The 22,227-nt window shown below is 40.1% G+C and overlaps 1 protein-coding gene across 5 annotated transcripts in view; it reads left to right on the top strand.

Moving 5' to 3' along the window:
- Positions 1-22,227, top strand: part of vti1a (vesicle transport through interaction with t-SNAREs 1A) — a 107,182-nt gene that overhangs the window by 37,528 nt on the left and 47,427 nt on the right. Inside the window, exon 7 of one of the 5 annotated variants that reach the window (XM_020605056.1) lies at positions 6,672-6,838. The exons of the other annotated variants lie outside the window; for them this stretch is intronic. Coding sequence (XP_020460712.1) covers positions 6,672-6,811 — 140 coding nt within the window. The 3' untranslated portion in view covers positions 6,812-6,838. Of the gene's footprint in view, positions 1-6,671; positions 6,839-22,227 lie in introns of those variants that run through there. 5 annotated transcript variants of the gene reach the window in all.

Raw genomic sequence — 22,227 nt, 5'->3', positions numbered from 1 at the left:
TGCCAGCCCCGCCACAAACAGCGAGCGATGCTTTTTTCATGTGGACTTCAAAAACGTTGCGAGTCATTAAAATTGCACCCGCGTTCGGCAGCGGGGATCAGCCGCTCTGGAGCGAAAATGGGATGTGGGAAGAGGAGACTCGCTAAATGTGTTAATTCCATCCTCACATGTTTACAGCTTAATTTTAATCTGTTTGAGGGAGGAGGAGGGTTGGGGGGACGATTGGAAAGGGGGGCAGGAGGGGCAATGAGAAAGCCTCGCACTGCAATAAATCGCCATTATCTTTGACACCCTAGGACTCAGCTGTTCCAGGGATTTAGGGGTCCACTGGCAACAATGTATATCGTAGGGCATGAAAACACTGTTTACGCTTGAACTGCGGTAGCTAAGGTGCAATCACCAGTTTCAGGCTACACAGACAAAAGGCCTTACGTGCACAATGGCCAGCTAGCATACGGACTCTCAATAGAGGAGCTGAACCAACAGACTCGAGTATGTGTTTGTGTGTGCGCGGCTGATTTCCCGTGTGTGTGTGTGTGCGTGTGTGGGTACACCTGTGTTTCTCTGAGTATTGACAGGTGTGGTCACAAACTACATATCCAAATATTAGCTTAAGTTAAGTGGCGCTATAGAGATGCCAATGAGTGATGTGTTTGTGTAAAATTAAATGAACCTTACTTCAGAGATAGATGCCTATCAAAATTTCCCGAATGAATAATAACACTTCAGTTAACTCCACTAACTGCTTTAGCAACTGCTAGCCTCCTTGTGTCCCTCTATTAGATCTGCACAAAGTGTTAGTTAGCGTTAATAAAATTATGAGAAAATCAAATAATTGGACCTTTAGTCAATTATCAGTTTCAGTGAAGCTCTCAACATAATGAGACTCGGAATTAACGATCTGACTAGAGAGCTCAGTGGAACATGAGATAACATTGATGAGGTAGACCTACATTTTTAAACGAAATATAAACTTTGTAAAATTGTTTAAATTTGAGTTAGAGCATAATACAAAATTGATCAATCATTCAAATGTTTAAAATGTGATTATTAAACTTTAATTATAGCCTTCTGCTCATTTAAACAGCAGCAAACTGCAGCACCATATCATTTGTATGCAGTTAAAATATCAAAGGTTGACCAGGTAACTCAAATGTTATTTACACAAATACTGAGTAACCTGCTAACTGAAAATATCCAGCCTGACAGCTTGGTTTTCACTACACTAAAGACAACTACAGCAGTAATCTGCTCATAAAAGAGAAAAAACCTACGAGATTTTCAGCTTTAAATAATACGCTGTCACTTTGCAGTAACCTTGAATTAAGTCATTTTGGCACAGTTTGTAAATTGGTCTATATTTTCGATCAAACCTCACACATCATTTATTGATTTAATCTAATCCTAATCTCATGGTACGAAACACCTTCCAATTGCTAGATAGTGGTATGCTGCTATATCTTAAAAGACACCTTTGTCCCAGTGTTAAATCAGACTTTTTCTTTCTATTTTTAGGTTACACCAACTAAAAAGATACCCCCTGCTTTCTTGCATGCAGAAGAAAAAAAAGTGTGGCATTGACCTCTGGCTGACACAGAAAAATCTGAGGGAGGGAGGGGGAGATGGAGAAAAAGAAAGCTACAGAAAGAGCAATATAGAGGAGAGAGCTAAAACAACAACTGTGAAGAGCCGCGTAGGGTTAAAGAAAAACTGTTTCAGAAGGAAATGGGAGACAAAAGCGAGAACTCAGAGCCCCCATGGGTGCTTTAAAGAGCCACTACATCTGAGGTGCTGAAGTATTAAAAACGGAAAGGGAGAACCAAAAAAAAAAAAAATTAAATAGAGAAATAAATTAAAGGAGTGGCAGTGAGAGAGAATTGTGCCACCCTGTCACCCGAGGCTGTTTATCCAAAATTTTAATTCAGTGATGAGAATGACGAAGTGGTTGACAAGAGGATCAATGTCAGCTAAAACTCTAAAGGGTGTAAAGAATATGACATTTATGAGTGAGCTTTGGATAGAAATATGATAGGAACAAGAGAAAGATGTTGGGAAGGAGATGGTTGCGTTCACAACAGCCACATAGAATGTTTTTACTATTTTCACTTGTTCATCAATTTAAAAAAAAAAAAAAATCTCCTAGCTTTTTTGACCAGTAAACTCCCTTACATGTGTTCTCATTGACACTGTAGCAAAGTGACAGCCTTTCTTATTTAAAAAGAGGCTAGAGGCAAGCCACTACAAAGCACTTGAGTAATGACAACTGAGTCAAACTACCATTAGCACTGCATCTTCACCGTGAGTCCTCTGTCAAGCTGGCTGACATAAATGGGCAATTTTTTGATGTAGATTCAACAGAGAAGAAAATTGTTACGGGAAAGCAGTCCTATTACTGCTTTTCAAAACCTTTTGCTTTCCTCATGTAAAATGGCGATTCTGTTGGTTCAAAATAAAATCTGCAGAATTTAGCCACCTACCTGTGATGTGTTATGGCGTCTCTGTACATATGCATTAAATAGATTCTCTATCGACCGTACAGCTGTATTTATTGAATTTGATCATTTACTTTGTATTGGTTTGCATTCAAGTGACAACAGATTTATCACAGATAGTAGATTTTTGAGGGAGGGAAATGATTTAGTATTGTTTTGACAACTGTAAAACCCAAGATTAGGAATGCAGATTAGGAATACTCACCTCATATAGAACTTAATGGCACAAGAATGAACTCTATTCAATCATTAAATCAAATTAAATTTAATCAAAGTGAAAATTAAGCAGATGGTCAAAGTTAGTAATAGTAGCTTGCTACGTATCCAACTGCTGTTGCCATTTGAATGTACTGTAAATAGTCTGTCATCATTCACTTTACTCCACAGCTTCAGAAAAGTTATACTTTGCTGTATTTAAGTTTAGGAATATGTCTTACTGTAGCACTTATTTACAGTATTCAATACAAGCAAAGAAGTAATAATTAATATTTTTACTTAAATGCTATGGTCACCAAAATGCAGAATAAATGATTTTATTCTACAGCCTTCTTCTTTTGCCCTGCACCATTGCTTTTCCTCTAAGTTCACAGTTTTAAATATTCATGCTTCTCTTGCTTTCTCTTAATGGTTGTCACTTTTAACACTAAATATAGCTTTATACAGTGCCACCACATCCACTGCACAATTTGTGAAGCTTTATATTTATGCAGTTTTTTTTTTTTGGTTCATTCTCCATAAAGTAGTCCCAATGCAATCATTTTAATTATCTTGTCGCAGATAAAAACTAAATTCAGCCAGTATCAACCACTGTGTAATATTTTTAGTAAGTGCATTCACTTACTGTTACTTTTATACCAGTATAAGCAGAATGGAGATGAATGAATGATAAATAGTTATAAAGTAATTAAATATATTTTTGAGAGGTTCCTGGAAAAGCACTTCGAACTTTTTGTAATACTTGGACAAGGCAGCTTATGTTCGTGAAATTGTAGATAAAAATTTTACACTTAGGTCATAAGGTTACTGGTTTTAAGTAGCCTGGGACAATTCATTACTTATTAGAGTAAACGAGGTATTAGTAGATTATTTTCAAAGTAACTTTCCCAGCTGGGGACTGCATCCAAGAAGCTGTGTGGAAACACCCCAGCAACAACAACGGCTCTTTTTAGATGAAAATGGTGTAGCTGCTGCTTTGCTGTCAGAGTAATTTAGTGAAGGCACTGTGTGTCGCTTCTCATACAATCACTGATGTTTTTCAGTAGCACAGATAGAGACCCTGCAGCCTCATGGCTTCAAACTGCAATGTGGCACCTTTTGTGTTACAGTAAGCAAGGCTCATACTCTTAGATTTAAATTACTTGGTCTAAGCCTAAAAAAGTACAACTGCTCATGAGCCCTGCAACAAAAAGTGCTGTCTCTAGCCTTGAGAAAAATATTTGATCCTGTGTTAGAAAACCATACAGGGCTCAATGCAGTCATTAGCTCTTTATTAATCGGCATCTCCTCTAAATGTTCCCCAAACCTCCCACCCTGCAAGACACACAATTATACTGTACAAACACAGTGAAGCACATTAGCCATCTCCGTCTGTCCTTGCAACGCTTTTCCTCAGTGGTAACCCCAAGGAGCCCCCCTCCGTCAAAGGATCCTCCTTTTTGGCCGTCCTGTGTCCATCAGATAGGGTGCCGCCCGTTTAAGACACCCAGGGAACATGAAACAGGCCGGGCCGAGATGTCAGCTGGTTGCCCCATCTGCCAGTCAGTGGGATGGTAAAGCTTTTGTCCTGGGGGGTAACCTTAGGAGTGCTCTGCATGCTGCTCAAGCCTTTCTGTGTACACGCACATGTGCGAGTTGCTTTGGGACAGGAGAGACTCTGCATCACACTTCTAAGCAAAGCTAGCCCCAAACAACATGCTGACATTGTCCTGTGTGTGACTTTTGTGCACATACAAGACTGTCGCATTTTGACCAAAATGCCCAAAATTTCAATTAGAATTTTGTGTTGTCAGATCAGGGCAAAAATAAATACAATATTTATTGCAACAGTTTTGAATGGCAGACATTTAAAGGGGATAAAATGTGTAGGTCTCAGAGTATTGTCCTCGGCTGGTTTGATGTTAATTGGTCTCATTTCAAATCTGCTGGCTTCTTATGTAAACCACGGCTGGTGAAGCTCTTGTCAGAATTTTAAATTGCCTGCAACTTGTCTATGTCCTTTTTCTGTTCCCCTGTTAAATAGCATAACCTTGACAGTACAGACAGTGTGACTCCCATATAAGTGAATCAAGGTACTGACTGGATGGAGTCCAGCCGGCTTATTGAATGGAAGCACAGTTCCACTTGTGCATTCTATAATTTGGTAGATAGGCTGCGCCCTTGAGCTGCTTTAGGAGGGAGGCATCGCTTGTTCTCACTCTGTAAGAAGGTGCTGAAAGGCGGCCTCTGTGCATGCATGAATGCACACACATAATCCTTTGGACGGGTCTATGTGAGCCCAAGAGTTCCTAAAAAGAGAATGCACACAGACAGCATGAACTTATTTATTTACCACTGAGTTATGCTTTTGTAGTTGTGCCTGTCAAGGATAGCAAAACAGGTTAATACGTGTTCTTTTGTGTGTGAGTCTGCATGTGTGTATCTTGTGTATCTTCTAGTAATATGTGCATGTTGCATGTGCTTTTCACTGCAGTTGTTTCAGGCTCAGATAAAATGTGATTTATAAGAGCAAAGCCGTCCCTTTTCTGGTGCTGTAATCATTTTTAGTCAATGTCGACTGTTGACTGCCATGTAGAAAGCTTCTCTTAAGCGGTCTACATAGTCCCCATGCTCACATCAGTCGGTCTCAGTGCATGATGTATGTAGTGTTAGTCCTGAAGGGCTGATGTATGCACAGCTCTGCACCGGCAAACCCTCCTTGAGCACATCTATGATCTTGGGTTACTCAGTCATCAATCAAGGGCAACTGCGGCGTACTGTACTGCTGCCCATCTTTTAAAGCTCAGTTGTGAAGGATTGGCTAAGATGGCCTAAGGGACACTTTTTTTTGGTCTGGCCCATCTCAGGTTTGATGTGAATATGTGCGTAGTTATGACTACACACTGAACAGAGTCGACACATTGATGTAGACTTTTTTAATGTTGGTGAAGGCCGTCTGATAGTAGGGATGCTCTTATTAGTATTTATTTTTATTTTCTCTTTGAATTTTGCAGTGCTTTTGGTCAGTTTGATGTTTTTTTTTTTTACTGCTATAATTCAGTTGCATAATCCAGGAATGGGAAATACACATGAAAAGGAAATTATACCATAATTTCATAAAGTAGCGATTTTAAGTTTTTATATCTTATCTTTAAGATGTTTTAAATTTTTTGCCACATAGTGACTTATTTAAACATTTATTTAAAGTAACAAATGTGTCACATATTTCACTCTGTGTCACCTCATACTGTGCCAGGATGTATTTTAAATTATTGTCTTCATTGTTACCTTAAAAGTCAATGTTCTGTTAAAAGAAATAAATGTGCAAAATATTTTTTAACATGCATCAATTAAACATTTCTGCCAAATCTGCATCATTCAGAATGAGGCCTACCTAAAATATGCGCATCCTAAATTTCAGACAATATGGAAAGAGGGAGTAGACAAAGAAGGCAGAGTAAGAAAACAATGCTAGAGAATCAAAAAGAAATACACAGTGCGTTCACTTTCTCCACAAGGCCACCTTGAATTCATTATATTATCCAGAATGGACATTCAGAACCGTATGATATTGGAGTGATGGAGTTGCATGCCAATTTTCCTGTGTGCTTGAAGTCAGGTATTGTGCTATTTTAATGAGCTGTTTAGACTACGAGCCCAATTGCATTTGGGCTGTAACGACCAGCTGAATGAATAACTGTTATTGCCTCTTAAAGGCCAGATGTATGGAATTAATGTAAATTCAGAGCAAAAGGAAACCGTGTGTGTGTGTGTGTGTGTGAGAAGGTGTCTTGAAATAATTGTATTCCAGATGTGCTCCTTTCATGTGCAGCCCCCCACACACATACACACACTAAAAGGGACAGAACAGATGATGGTGACAATGATTAAGAACTTTAGCATATGGAGATACTGTGTTGTTTTAGTGTTTGTGTGTATGCGTGTTTGGCTCCCACATTTTTTTGAACATTTCTGCTCCCTCAGTCTTCTGTGACAGGTTCGCCCATCTCTCCTGGGGAGGCCTTCACTCCCAATTTAGACGCAAGCATCATCAAGTGACAGCAATGGCTCCGGCACCCCACCTTTGTGATATGACTACAGTTAACTTAAGTCTCGATATGTGAGCTCCATCTTTGATGGAATTGATGTGAGTGGTTTGAGCATCTTTCTTGCTGAGAAGTTCTTTTTTTTTGCTAGATCTGTCAAGATGATCTTCAGAGTGATGCAGGTCATTTCTGTAACGTTTTAAAACTAAAATAAGGTAATATCTTTTATCACATTAGACATAGTCTGCACTTAATTGTTTGTGCTTGAATGTCCATCATGAAAAGTTCTTATTTTGTTGGTATGTTAGCTACAGAATATACCTTCACAAACTCATAGGTGCATGACCACTTATTCACGAGAATGAGCATGTGTGGCCACGTTTTAGTCAGGTCTTTAAACAGGAGAGAAGCAGCAGCACCATAGCAGACCTTCTGTCAATGTCTGCCCATTCTACAGTGATCATAAAGATCAGCAGCACAACAGCAATCAGCAAGCCCTCTGATACAAAATTGAAAAAAGAGTTTTAATCTAGTTTATAATGTGAAAAACTAAAAACAGTCAGGTTGCAGATCTTAAAAATTTACCATTCGTTCTTATTTTTTGATGACTTTATAGTGACATATCTGAAATATATGAATCAGTAGAATAAATTAATTGACTGTCATTCAGTGAAATTTGATTCACCTTAAATTCTTTGATGGTTTTTTAATCTTCAGCAAACATATCATTTCCCAGGCAGCCATGCTTGTGAACCCTTTTAAACATGTTCAGACTTCAGTGGACTGGAAGTGTGTGTCTTTTAAGTGTGTATATTTCATCACGTGTGTAAGTATGTGTGTTTGTGTGGGGTGAAGTTGTGATGAGTGATAGGGGCATGTATCTTGAGCCACCTGGATTTATTTGGGCCAAACAAGAGGGGCCCACGTCTGCCTGGGCCCCTCTTGTCTGTCTGCAGTGGGGCCTCAGAGCCACGAACAGAAGGCGCCTCCTCATAACTCGCACCTGAGCGCCTCCCAGCCTGGGACCAACCTGTCTCTGTCACTCTCTCCATCCGTACAGCCTCTCCTCTCACTTTCTGTCAGTGCCCTCTGTGTCATCTCCACCTCTCTCCCAGGCCTTAGCCTGGCCTACTTTTACCTCTCACGCTCTGGACCCTCTGATGTTGACTTTGTTGGCCATTTCTACAGATCATGTGTGCATTTGGAAATAGCACAATTCCTAGTCTGTTTATGAATATACATTTCACAAACAGGGTATGCAGTTAATGCTCTACAAAGAGACACATTCTGTCTTATGTATTAGCTGTGCTTATCACAATAAATGATGCTAAGGTTTGCAGTGAAAACCATTCTTCCATTTACTTGATTCTCTTTTCTTTTTCAAACACTGTTGAGTTTGTTTTCCTTTTTTTTTGTTGATGTTCTTTTCCCCTATGTACATCTCAACTGAGTTCCTGGAAAAGCAGATTTATTCAGGGAGGAAATGTGTGTTTGCTTGTCTGTTAGCATCTTTTTTATTTAGTCTTGAAGTGACAGGGTGTGAAGCTGGGTAGGGTGTGCATCTCAGAAGTCAAAAGCACAAACACTAACAAGACACTAAGTTGGCTGCTTTGTTTTTGAAGGTAAAGTAAACTCAAAATCAATAGGACTCATATTTATGTGGTCATTATATCAGAGGATTTTCTCACGTGTTATGAATATATTGTAGCAGATTTCACAGAATCCAAGATTTCATTTAGTTACAGAGAACCATTGCTTCAGACAGAAGAACTTAGATGCTTTAGTGCTCACTTTAACCTGAAGGTTGATCCAAAATTCAAATGGTGAAATTATTTTACATTGTGCAATATTCTAATTATTTGGGAGTTTATTTTCAAATGAATACATTTTTAATTAACTATTCGTTAATATTTCAGTGTTGTTGAATTATTCTTTACACTTTTCTTAATTTTGGGCTACAATGCATTCCAATGACATGAAGGCATTTGTGATATCAGACTGTAATAACGCATAAATACTTGGCTCTCTGGCTGTAGTTGTTGATACTAGAGTCCTCAAATGCACTTATAGTTTTCCCAGATTAGAAACCTGTCTTGCATAACTGCGGTGCTCGCTCAATATAGCTACCACTGACATATTTACTGGTGTTTTATTTTTGGCCGCCAATGCTGTGCAGCATCGTCACAGTACGAGGGGAGAGCACAGCCTCCTTAATTATATTCATTTTGCATACAAAAATCTCAAATTCACATTAAAATGCTTAATATACAGTTAAGTAAGGTGAATCTAACAGACTGTTAATGAGCGTATTTCTTACAAAGTGTCGGTCTTAATAACAGGCTCAATATCAATTAGTTTCTCACATTTCTCATAACATTGATTTAACCATTTATCAAATGTAGCTATAATAGATTGACAGTTAATTCTTGTCAACCGTATTCAGTCTTTATTTTTCTAGGGTAGTCTACAACCAATTTTTCAAGAGAGTGGCATCAAAAGTGCAAAACCCTTTATTATGATCACTTTTTTGGGGGGGAATGCCAGCCCACACACAACAACTGTTAATCCAACAAGGAAAAGTACTGCAACATACAGTATACGAAAGTGCTAATAAGTGTCCCAGTTCATGGCACCTTTGGACAATAGCATTGACAAAGCACCTGTTGCCTTGGTTATAAACTGGCTTGGTGTCATTAGTGGTCATCACTATTGCCTAATTGATCCAAACTGGTAGGCAAAGTAGGATGTAGCTCAGCTTTGTAAGTAGTGGCATCAGAAACTTGGCACACGGTGGATGTCTCACATGTATCAAAAGAAAGTAGCCCCACGAGCTCCTACAGTCATGGAGGCTGAAACCTGGATCTAAATGTTAGAATTGATTTGACAACATTGGTAAAGCCACTTATATGTAAAACATAAAGGTCTTCACATAACTATTGTCTACCTCCCATATTAATGCTCTTTGTGCTGAATATTACACTATGTTTTTAAACTACGTGTGTGTTTTGAAGAGGCTTTTCTCTATCAGACTAATAGTGTGTTAGTGTCTTCCTAAAGATGTCTGAGACTGTAATTAGTGGATTGCTTTGAGCCAGGCCAGCCCAGGGAGATGGGCAGTACTGCAGGGAATGAAGGGAGAAACAATACAAGGGAGGCTAGAGAAGAAAAGGGCCGCCTATTTTATAGTCCTGATGGAGGTTATATTTTCTGTGACAACTGGACCAGAGTAATCAAAATGTGTTAATAATCCCTTCAAAGGGCCTGGCGGCACATCAATAAGAAGCCTCAGTGAACGCCAATCCCTCACTAGACCCTGGTTCTGGCTGCCCCACCCTCACTGACCCTCTGTCACTCTTTCTTTCTCCCTGTCCTGCTCTTTCTTCATTTCTTGTGCTCTTGATCTTATCTGTCATGTTCAAAGTTTCTATTGACTGTGTCTTGACAAACTTGCATCAAGATTACATATCAAACTGTATCCCTGTCTTTCCTAATCACATAAATACCCAAGCCAATGTGTTGCAAACCTCACATTTAGTTAGGAGCCCAGGCCCAGAAGGGGTTTATCTCGTTTCTACTTGTGTCTCTCCACCTGAGACAATCCCAGGCTAGACTGTATAGGTCCCAATAAGTTCTATTTTTTGTTTGAGGATTAACACAAAGGTCAAAGTTTAAACAGATGACCAAATGGGGTCTCTAGTGGTAAATATCCATATCTTCCTCCCCTTAAAGGAGGTTGAGCATCTGGATCAATGGACACAATCAATGGGCCATAGTGGTGGAGGTAATTCTGGTAAAAAACTTGTATTGTATGCACATTGATCAGAGTGAGGCTAAGAAGCTGTAAAGCTATTGATTTTATTTTGGTTTTGCACTATTTCATTTTGTCTACGTGTTTGGATCGATTATGGTTATTTGTACACACATACAATCAACACACAGATGCTTGGTTATTGTTACTTAATCATCCTCATTAGCTTTGAGTTGGGGTTGATAGAGAACACTGGAACCTCAAGACCAGAATACTATTAAGTGTAATTCTACATATGCAACATTTGATGTATAATGACATTAAGTATGAAATACAATTGATATTAATGTTTTTCTTTTACACTGATGTTAACTTACTTTGAAATCAAGTCTTTGCCAATTAGAGAAACTTTGGCTCATTTAGTAGTCTAATCTGAAAGTACGTGTCGGGATCCATTTGAGGCATTTAAAAATGCATGGGGTCCAGGTGAGGTGACCAAGCCGCGGTGTAACATGGGAGAAGTTTGTGTGGTGTCTCTGGAGAGGATGTGTCCAGTGTAGGGCAGGAGAAGGGGTTGTGCTTAAATAATAGAGCCACAGCATCAAAGGCTGTAGACTGCTGCTGGCTGACATTGCATACATTATGAGACACTGAGTATATGCGTGTTTGTTTTTCAGCTTCAGTTTGTGTCAAGTTTGTATTTGTTGATGCTCCGTATTTCTATGTAGTTTGCACCTTTATATTAATGTTGGCTATGGATTTATAATATATAGCCTATATATGTGTGTGGGTCTATGTGTATACACTATTTCTGTGTGTATGTTCACAATGGGACCCTCACTAGATGGTGTGGTTCCCTGGGAAGGCTAAAGTAGCTGCAAGGTCTAGAGGACTCATTGACTTTCTAATGATTAGTGGTCAGGCCCCCAGCCTAAGCTACTACCAGGGGTTTGGCCTAGCCACTGTTGCTAGCCTCTGGCCACCGCCGACACCGCTATCGACTCACCCCCAGCCCCCTCTTTCTTTGGCCTGCTGGCGATGTGTCAAAATCCATTAGCACAGAGATCCGTAACTATAGAGAGGGATCATTTTGGGTTTATCTTTCTTGCTCTCCTCTTGCTTCTCCACAGCCATCTCATCTCTCTCCCCCTCTCGTTCATTCTCTCTCTGTCTCCTCATCCTCCTCCGCCCTGCTAAAATAAAGAGAGAGAAACAGAAAAAATTGAGTAACCTTTGACAGGAGTTGTTCCAGTTGTGGTATGTATGGCTGTGTATTGATCTGCACTGGCTTTAGGAACTATAGAGAAGAGAGCCAGCTAGTTGCCGCTGCTTTCATGTCCCACACATTTTTTTCTGGGGAAAGACAAGTAAGTTTCAGATGCACGTTGACCTTCTTAGATCCCGTAAGCTATGGAGATTTATTTAGAGAAAGGGGTGGGGTGTTGTAACATGTACATTGGTGAGAAATAGGTTTGGGAGTCTATGAACCTACTGTATATGTAATGTTCTGTCTTGTTAATTTCTGTTATTTTTTTTGCTTTGTTTTTTGTTTTTGTTGTTGTTTTTTGTGCATGTGTTTGAGAAAAATAGTTTTTTGTAATCCATTGTATTGTGATAGTGTATATTTCTGCAGTTGTGTTTGACCTCCTGACACACTTGGCTGGTTCTTTAAGTTATTGACCGACATAGCCAGTTTGTCCAGTTAACTATTTTGGAGAATGGAACTTGCTTATTTTTACAAAGCTAAACTATGGTATGAATTAAAATAGATCCATAAACACACACACACATGCACACACAGAGCTCAGTGAGGCAGCATCCTTCTAACCCAGCACTTCTTTTTCTGATAAGCTCACTCTCCTAAGAGAGAAGTGCCTGTCAAAGACTTTGTCCAAACGAGATCTGTGGGAAAAAAAAGCGAAACAAATACCTCTCCATCACTGTTCATCAATCCATCTAGTTGTAAATTCATTATTTATTTATGAAACTTTGGGGCGCGTTATTTGAATAATGTGGAGTCTGATGAAGGGGGAGCTGTACGAAAACAACAAAATGACAACCACACCAAAACCACCCGAGGGCACATGCCAACACATCGCATCAGTGTCATCCTTCCTTGCTTTGCCCCTGGGGGCTCACTGCTCAGCAGGTAGCCACACTCAATCCCCCCTTTATAATAGACTAAAACATTCATAAATATATGAATTTGCTTTGCTGCACAGACATGCACAAAAACACTTCAAATCAATACTTTTCTGATAAACAAATATAGACTCTGCATAAACTTACTTTCATACTTTCAGTGACACACACACACACACACACACACATATGTATGCACCACACCCTCAGGCCCTGGAGACGGCAGCAGTGGCATCAGCGGTCTGATAGATGGATCCTGCCTCCTTGTGATCTCCACTTGTCAGACAAGCATCACATAAAGCCCAAACATGTATCAAAACCACAGGTATGGGGCACATGTCAGTTTGATAGGGCTTCACAAATGCCTTCCCATCCATCAGCAGGTAAAACGTGCGTCCTTCGACTTGGAATGAGGGTGTTAACGTGCACCTGTCAAAAGAGTGTTTGTGCTTTTGATGTGTTTGGTTTGTAGACTAATGGGCTGAACAACTGGGTTGGGTTTATGCTGTTAGTGTTATCTTCAGTTTTGTTGTCAATGAGAAACACAAACAGAGCATTAGTATTGGTTCTCTATTGGTCATAGTTGAACATCTTCAGTGAAATAACACTCTTTAGAAGGCTTATTGAGCTAAGTGGCTAAATGTAGTTCACCTCGACAACATCCATCACCTGTAAACAGAAGTATACACGAACTATTCTGCACATGAACTTCTTACTCACACATGATCGTGCAAGACGTTTTGCCGCAGTTTGTGTATCTGGTCCCCACACTGAGCATCTGCTGTTCACTCAGCACTTAAATGTCACAGGCTAACCACAAAGGCAGCCAACTTGTCCAGCAACACAACACGGCACCTTCCTCCACCCCTGCTTGCCAGACAGGAACAGCCCAAACCAGACCACAACAAAAATAGAGGCGAACCCGCCTTTTGTTTACTATTCTCTAAGGTGGATCACGGACCAGGCTTGGTAAGGGATTGTGACAGGGGTGATGTCTAAATTAATCATTCATGCTTTTTCACATGGGCTACAGTACCAGCCCTGAAATATTAATGACAGCTGCAGAATAAATTTGATTCCCTTTTGTATCTGATTATAATCCACAAGCACACTCACACGCACATGTTTATTTATGCCCTGGAGATGAGGTATGGGGTCACTATCAGGAGTTTGTCTGCATACATAGACACACACACACACTCGTTCCCTCTCGATCTTGCCACTTGCACTTGTGTACCATCTCACTGTTTTGGAATATGTACATATTTTTCACATGTGGTGGGCGAATGGGCTATACATTATACATTATATGCTTGTACCATCTAGGTATGATACACTGCATGAATACTGTGCATCTGGCAGCCACGGTTTTTGTTTTGTTATTTTAATTAGGTGGGGGGCTTTTTTCGTAGTTTTTTTTGGAGAGCACGACGTGTGTGGAGAAAAGTGGGTGTAGGATATGTTACAGTGTTCTCACCTTTTGGTGGAAATTCAACACACTTTCTTGAGGTAACAGACTTGCAGACTGAGGCACACCTCTGTTCAGGTTATGCCATTTTTGGATTTAGTACCTCCAGTGTTTGGGTCTTTTTGAGATGTTGTCAGTTTCACAGTGGTAAAACAACTCACAAGCAAATGCTGTGAGCAGTTTAAGCTGTCTTGTGAAATCATAACCATGATTGAATATTTGCTATGCATGGCGTATCACTAGAATAAAATATGCTACCAGTTTTGTACTTTTTATTACCAAAAGTCAGCAACCAAATGACCCATTCTTTGTGTGGCCACTTTACAGCTCTGTGGCAAAGTTCTGGTTGTCTGTCATACAGTATATTTGGATTTTGCTTTTCCCATCCCAGACATTATTGTGGTAACCCTAACTAATGGTCTTTTCACATACAGAGCGGTGCGAATAAAAGATACTAACTAGGGATTTTTTTTGGAGGAAATTTAAATGCACCACATATATTCACACCAAATACCGCACAAATATGGAATGGGAAGTTCTAAATCGTCATGCTACAAAAGTCCACATCAAGCGATGATGACCTACAGGTGATGGTTCTGATAAATACAAGGAGTGCATCCTATATTGATAAAAAAGCAACTTGGAATGTTTCACTGCTTCGTGCAGGGGTTGAAATTGTAGCAAGGTCATTTTTGGACCAAATTCAGGATTTCCATGGGACAATCTGAGGAGTTGTTGCTGCTGCCACAGCACTTCAAGAGGCAGATGAGCAATTACAGTTACCTGATCGACCAGGAATAGCACCTGCCTGTGTGCCTGGTAAAATATATACCCAATACCACTTTAATAAATGAATCAGATAGGTTTAGCTGACAGGTACACTATGTGCTTATAGTAACAATTTTGCAATCTTCCAGCAAACTGTGTTGTGATTGGTCACATGGGTTCCTGTCACTGGCAAAAGTTGAAAAACAGTCGCCCTTGGGGTGAAAAAAATAAATGCCACTTTTTGCTCAGCAATATTACATCATTGATGTGGTTCATTGACAGAATTTTGGTTCTAAAATTTATTAATGTTCAAAAAAAAAAAAACTTAAGAAAAAAAATGCATCTGGTGTGAAAAGACTTAAAGGCAGCGCGTCAAACCAAGCCAACGGTTGGTTGTCGGTGAGTGTCTGTTGCCCTCGTCTTCGCAATGTGCCCCACAACACTGGACCATGTTGGCGGCTTTTCAGCCAATTTTTCAAGTTGAATCAGTGCCACTCTGATAGGCTGTTCAGCTTAGTGAATCAAATCAGTGCATGAGATGAGAACAGTTTGGGAAAGAACCTTGAGCTTATTGCTGTAGTATCCACGATTTCACACGTTTAGTACAGTTTTTCCTTGTTTTTCACCTCCAAGACCTCCTTTCTTTTTCCACAACCAAAAGACCAGGGGCAGAGAACAGCAGGGCCATTTGCCACTTCTTATCAGACGTATTCTCAATTAGAAGTAGCTATAAACAGCAGCTGTTTTGAAGGAGAGCTGCTTTGTTTATGCTTGTATATCCACAAGCTTGCTCTTCTTCTTTCCCTTTCTGAAAGTGGAATACAGAAACTGCCACCTGCTGGTAGGGGGAGTTATTTCTCCCACACGGATGTGAAATGTGCGGTGTGTTCAAGTGCCACGTATTCATCCTGACTGGCTCAGACAAAGGTGACGTGAGGCGACTCAACAGTCGACCTATGTCGCTACTAGTTCTTTCATGTCAATTTGGTCTGTCTCTGCCCTAACTCACACCAACATAACCTGGGCTTGGTTCACAGATCCTATTTATGTTACCTGTTATGCCCTGTATCCCTCCTTATTAGTATAAAGCATAAAAATGTTTGTAACCAGTGCTTGTTAGGTCAAGATGTCTCAGAAATTCTTTGTCATCTTGTCTCAGGAGACAGGCCATAGAGGAAAACTTGTCTGTCAGCTCACCAAATTTGCTAATTTAAATTCATTATGGTGAGCTAATGCTGTTGTCAGGCCAGTCTTCTCACATGCTGTCTATATATCATAGATTATTTTACTGCTGTTTAGAGTTAAATTTAAAAGAACTGTTTTGGGTCAAGATCAGATTTGATGTATTTGACATCATTCCCTATTGGGTAACTTTTCTCTTTTGTTAGAGTGACGCTGATTTAAATGAGTTTTTATCCAGTTGCAGGTGCTTCTTTTTATGACACCATATGGAAGTTGATTTGTACTTTGCAAAACTGTCAGGTAATTGGAGGCTAGTCTATTCTGTTTAAATGATATTTGGCAGTGATGTGTGTATTATATTATGTCATGCCCTGTGGAATTTCACTCAGTTATGTTTATGCTATATTAAGGCCATGTATAGCTAGGATGAGTGTGTCACATAATCTGTTTTGGTTGTGTTTAGCCTTGTCTGGCTCAGCCACTGTGACATGACAGTGGCCACAACGTCATGCTCTGTTTGAAGTAGAAGATATCAGACAAGAGATGGTTTCCCTGCTTTTTTCTGTCTTTACAGTATGTGAGCATTCTGTACATGAATATTTGTGCGTTGATGTGTGCATTTGTATATTTGTCTGTGTGATCCTAATGAGGTCTTCTTCTTCTACTCTATTGGGCTGTCAGCACTGTGCTGGTGACTGTCAGAAACACTGCCCCCCCCTCCAAATCTTGCTGAGATAGGTCATTTTTCAGCTGCAGGACAGACTATTCACATTGGCAGCAGATATACCCAGGACACATTGGACTCATTATTCTCAGTTTGCATATGTCTGCTTCATACAGAAATCCTACAAGTCAACATGTACAGAAGCCTTGATCTGAAAACCTATTGCATTTCCTAGTGCTTTGTTACCATTAGCCTAATTAAACTACTTTTCTGTGCATCTCAGATGGAGGACAAGTGAACTGTCTAACAATTCACACAAATCAAGAGCTGTATGTTCTTGATTTCTTTTCTATTCATTTATTTTATGGAGTCTGACACAGAAATTTTAAAATGTGTGCTCTGGAAACAAAAGTTTCCTATGAGAGAACTACACTCTATACTTAGTAGGAGCACTGACTGCATATAAAAGATGACAAGCCCTCCCTGACATCACCTATCGGTTTTCTGAAGAGCGTGGTTTTAAAGCCTGGTTGTTGCCATATTGGTAGTACTTCACTTCGCCTGTTACGGCTAATCCAAAAATGGGCAAAGAGGTCTATGGGCAAAAAATGGTTTGTTGCTTTCCGCCTATCACTTAAAGCATCCACGCCTTAAATTATTTGTAACTTTTAGCCTCAATATAATTTAGATGGGTGAGCTATATAATAATTCACCCCCGTACAGTTGTCTTGGAAGGGGAAATAAGCTATAGAGAGCAAAACCATTTTTGTACCAAATTGTAAACACTTGTTTCTGCTGTTAAGTTGGGCATTTAACATTAGTATCTATGGGGATTGACTACTTTTTGGAGCCTCAAGTGGCCATTCGAGGAACTGCAGATTTTGGCACTTCTACATTGGCTTCATTTCTCAGCCTCAGAGGTTGCCAGTTGAGTAGGAAGGATGAATGACTCGGGGGTCACAGAGAAGATAACACATACAGGATTTGTTGCCACATTTCAGTGTGGAACTTCAGACCTACTGTAAATTTCTTGCCAATTGTTAGCTTCTTCTCCTCTTTTAGCTTCTCTTCTCCCATGTTACCTTTTGTTTTGTTTTGTTTTTGATATCTCATCTGTCTTAGCCATAAGCCACCTTACTCATTTTTCTCTTTTAACATCTCTAACCCTAACAGCCCTTCTGCTTTCTCAGCATTGCCAGCTTCCCTCACCCTTCCCCTCCTCTACTTGACAGGGTGGATGAATGTGTGGGTAGACGTTTGGTAGTGTGGGGTGGGTAGGGGTCAAGGCCTGTGCCCCAAGAGTCTGGTATTTTAATCTGGGCTATTTGTAATGACAGGCCTCCTATGAGCACAGAGGAGTGGCAGATTGAGAGGCTCTGACAGGTTCTAATCGCTGTCAGGAAAAGTAGCTGAAGAATGTGCTAGTTACACCCTCTTCCCTTCCTGCCCTCTTCTATTGCTGCTGTTCTGTCATCTCTGTGTTTCTCTGTCTTCCTTCTGACGTGTATTTCTCAAAAGTGTGTAAAGGATCTTTGTCTCCTCCTATGTTGTTTTCTCTTCCCCTCTTTCTTTATTTTGGCTGGTGTCCAGGAGCTACTACCTGCCAGAGTAATCCATTCCTTCCTTCCTTCTCTCCTCGTTCCCCGTACATAAAGTTAACCTATTTTTTTTCTGTGTCTTTGAGCTGTTGACATTCTTGAGCCATAAAAGATGTGGCCTGTCAATATTTCCCATGGTCACTAGCAACCTGCCTGATTTAGTGCTGGCTAATGTAAGATGAGTGAAAGAATGAAATAGTTGTAGGCCTATTATTGTGAAAGTATGATAAGAAGCCCTGACACACCTGCTGTTTTGAAGCTGTAATGTTGGCATGTACAGTCATTTACCATTTAAGTTAATAATGATGGAAAAACTAATAGAGTTTCTATTAATTTTCAGTTTTCATATTTTCTTTTAAATAATTCTATCAGATTTTTACCTTGCCACAAGATGACACTCTTCTGTCAACCAAGAATTAGGTCCTATTGATCAGAAAAAAAAGAAAAAAAAATGGTAAAACTTGCTAAAGTATAACTTGATTATATCTTGAGGAGTCCCTGTACTGTACTACTGTTAACAGGTTCATGTTGTATTTGACCCATTTGAGTGCTATGACAGATATTTTTTTTACTTTAAGGATTCCAACTCTTTTCCCTCTTTTTTTGTTATTGCTAATGAGTTGTCATGTACAGTATAAGCTGACATACAAACTCTAGGACTGAACCATCAGCAAAAAAGTCAAAATACAAAGGAAAAAAATCTACCTCAGTTAAAACAAGATGGCCATTACAACTTTTCAGGTTCAGTACAGAACTTGCTTCTCTGCCGGTTGTCTCCTTTGGCACTGGACAAGGGTGGCCAGGCTTTGCCCAGGTGCCGTCTGTGCCATTGGCGCTAAAGCGAGGAGAAGCTGGCACACTTTGGGCATGGCTGTGGCCCCTTCTTCCTCAAAGGCTTCCCTTATCTCCTTTCTTTCCCCTCATGGTCCCTACTGCTCCATAGCCCAGGGAGCTCATTAGGCCAGACTTCCTCTTCATTTAATCCATTTTTTATAGCCTAAAAAACAGTCCCTGATCTTAAAAATCCTGGCTAATTTAAGCCTGGATGTTGGGGAAAAGAGTGAAAATATGAAAAAAAGTAGGCCTGTGCATAACTTTTCATTTTTCTGATGTCAAAATTAAATGATTTTATAAAGTAGCGGTATGGTCAGAATGGAAAGATGTAGATACGGCAGTAATGTGAACAGCACTTGAAGAGAGTTTTTGACCCCAATAGGCAGTATCCTATTCTGTCCACTTCCTTGCCTGTTGTCTGTAGGTCTTGTGAGAGACCAATGTGTTAACTTGGTCTAATGAAAACACTGATAATAACATAGTCCCTCTCCGTGTTTCTTTAATGTACTTGTTCTCTCCCTGAATCTCCCTTGCTCACTCTCCATCATCATGTTATCCCTATCTCTGTTATTGATCAAGAGAATTTTTATATAAATATGGCTTCTTTTAGAAACACATGACCAAGTACAGCTATTTTCAGTGTCTTTAGAGATATAGCTATACATGAGGTAATTTTCTGCTTTGTGCTTTTACGCCTTTCACATTATATCTACATGAACATCGCCAAATTTAACAACCTCAAAAGTTGGCCATGGCTTTGTCCTTTATCTCTCTATGAGGACAAAGCTTCCCCCCTTCCAGAAAACCATCACAGCATTAATATACCTCCCAAGCATAAAGTGTTGATAAGTGCCTGTGTCCTCAAGCTGACAATTATTTCACCAAAGGTCTCAGAGCAGGGGGACAGACGGACCGACGGAAGAGAGGAAAAAAGAGCTGCTTGCATACCCAGCCAGCGGATGTGGTAGAATTGTTAAGCAGTCTTGACTGCCCTCTCGTTAGCCTCCGAGATACCTGGTGACAGAGGTGAGGCAGAGGAAGTTGGGGTGGGTTGAGAGGAGGAGGGTCAGCGCCCCTAAGGGTACTATGCCATGGCCGTGTGAGGCCAGAACCCTGTGCCACTGTCTTCGCTACCTCTTCTGTCAGCATGCCCTATGCCCCCGGCCAATGCAGAGAGGGCACATGGGGGGCTGTCATGCGTCGGCCTCAATTACAATCAGGGGATGGAGCATACAAAGACTGCCCCCTTTCAGAGCTTATATTGCAGTTGTAATGGCTGTACAGTATCATAGTATCTCCATGCAGATGTTTGCTTGTGATTTTCTGCCAATGGAATTTCTCTGTCTGTTGCACTTATTCTGGCATATAGAATCTTACACAGCTATCAGTTTTGGATAGGTTTTCAAAATTGTCAACATTTCATTTCAAAAGGCTGTTCCCATGCAGACTAACAAAATGTGTGTGTGTGTGTGTGTGTGTGTGTGTGTGTGTGTGTGTGTGTGTGTGTATTTTTGGGGCAGAGGAGCAAATGTCTGTATGGTTTAAATGTTGATTGACCTTGTAGCACCTATTCTGAGTTTGTACTTGTGCATGAATGGAATAAATATACTGGATTGTTGGTGATAATTTTTTTTCTTTTGATAACCTGGCTATGTAGCCCACATGCTGTTTTGCACAAATAATCCACATAATTACAGTATATGAGGGATCAGCATATTAGTATTAGTTTCTTAGTATAGTGTTGCTACTGCTGCTGTTCCTGTCAGTCATGAAACTGGGCCCGTCAGCACACCATAAAACCCACAGGGAGCCATGCCAGTTGTAGAGAGTCTCCCCTATCCTATTGTCACCTTCATTGATAAACTTCAAAAACTGACTTTTTTTTTTTGTTCAGCAGATAATGACAATGTGTATTCCTTAGTTATAGAATAAAAGTGAAGGACTTTCTTTAAAAGACGGTCTAAGACAAAAGAGAGTGGCAGGCAGGGGGAGGTTAAAAAAACGGGTCAGCTACTGAGTTGACAGTTGAGTTATAATATCATGTCCTTTATGAATAATTAATTTGATGGTGCTGAGGCCACTTAGAAGGTAGATTAAATTAGTTCTGCCATGTCTTAAAGCTTAGATATGCTTCATTAGTGTGGAAGACGGTGGTGGGCATGTTGGGTATTCACTTAGGTCTGTTTTAGTTAATGATGAGGAACAGGAGACACCTTATCACCCCAGCAGTGATGCACATTGTTTCATTATATTTATGGAGCTTAACAAACAAATTCAGGCACATCAGATGATCAACAGTATTAAAGCAATTTCCTAATACCATCCTCACTAGTAATCAGTGAAGTCATATTTATTGTATTCCACTTAAATATACAGTGGGTACGGAAAGTATTCAGACCCCCTTAAATTTTTCACTCTTTGTTATATTGCAGCCATATGCTAAAATCATTTAAGTTCATTTTTTTTCCTCATTAATGTACACACAGCACCCCATATTGACAGAAAAACACAGAATTTTTGACATTTTTGCAGATTTATTAAAAAAGAAAAACTGAAATATCACATGGTCATAAGTATTCAGACCCTTTGCTGTGACACTCATATATTTAACTTAGGTACTGTCCATTTCTTCTGATCATCCCTGAGATGGTTCTACACCTTCATTTGAGTCCAACTGTGTTTGATTATACTGATTGGACGTGATTAGGAAAGCCACACACCTGTCTAAGACCCTACAGCTCACAGTGCATGTCAGAGCAAATGAGAATCATGAGGTCAAAGGAACTGCCTGAAGAGCTCACAGACAGAATTGTGGCAAGGCACAGATCTGGCCAAGGTTACAAAAAAAAATTTCTGCTGCACTTAAGGTTCCTAAGAGCACAGTGGCCTCCATAATCCGTAAATGGAAGACGTTTGGGACGACCAGAACCCTTCCTAGAGCTGGCCGTCCGGCCAAACTGAGCTATCGGGGGAGAAGAGCCTCGGTGAGAGAGGTACAGAAGAACCCAAAGATGACTGTGGCTGAGCTCCAGAGATGCAGTCGGGAGATGGGAGAAAGTTGTAGAAAGTCAACCATCACTGCAGCCCCCC

The sequence above is a fragment of the Monopterus albus genome, unplaced genomic scaffold, assembly GCF_001952655.1.
Source record: "Monopterus albus unplaced genomic scaffold, M_albus_1.0 scaffold69.1, whole genome shotgun sequence".
Taxonomy (NCBI): Eukaryota; Metazoa; Chordata; class Actinopteri; order Synbranchiformes; family Synbranchidae; genus Monopterus; species Monopterus albus.
The sequence above is the reverse complement of the archived record's forward strand: the minus strand, read 5'-3'. Positions and strand labels throughout refer to the sequence as shown.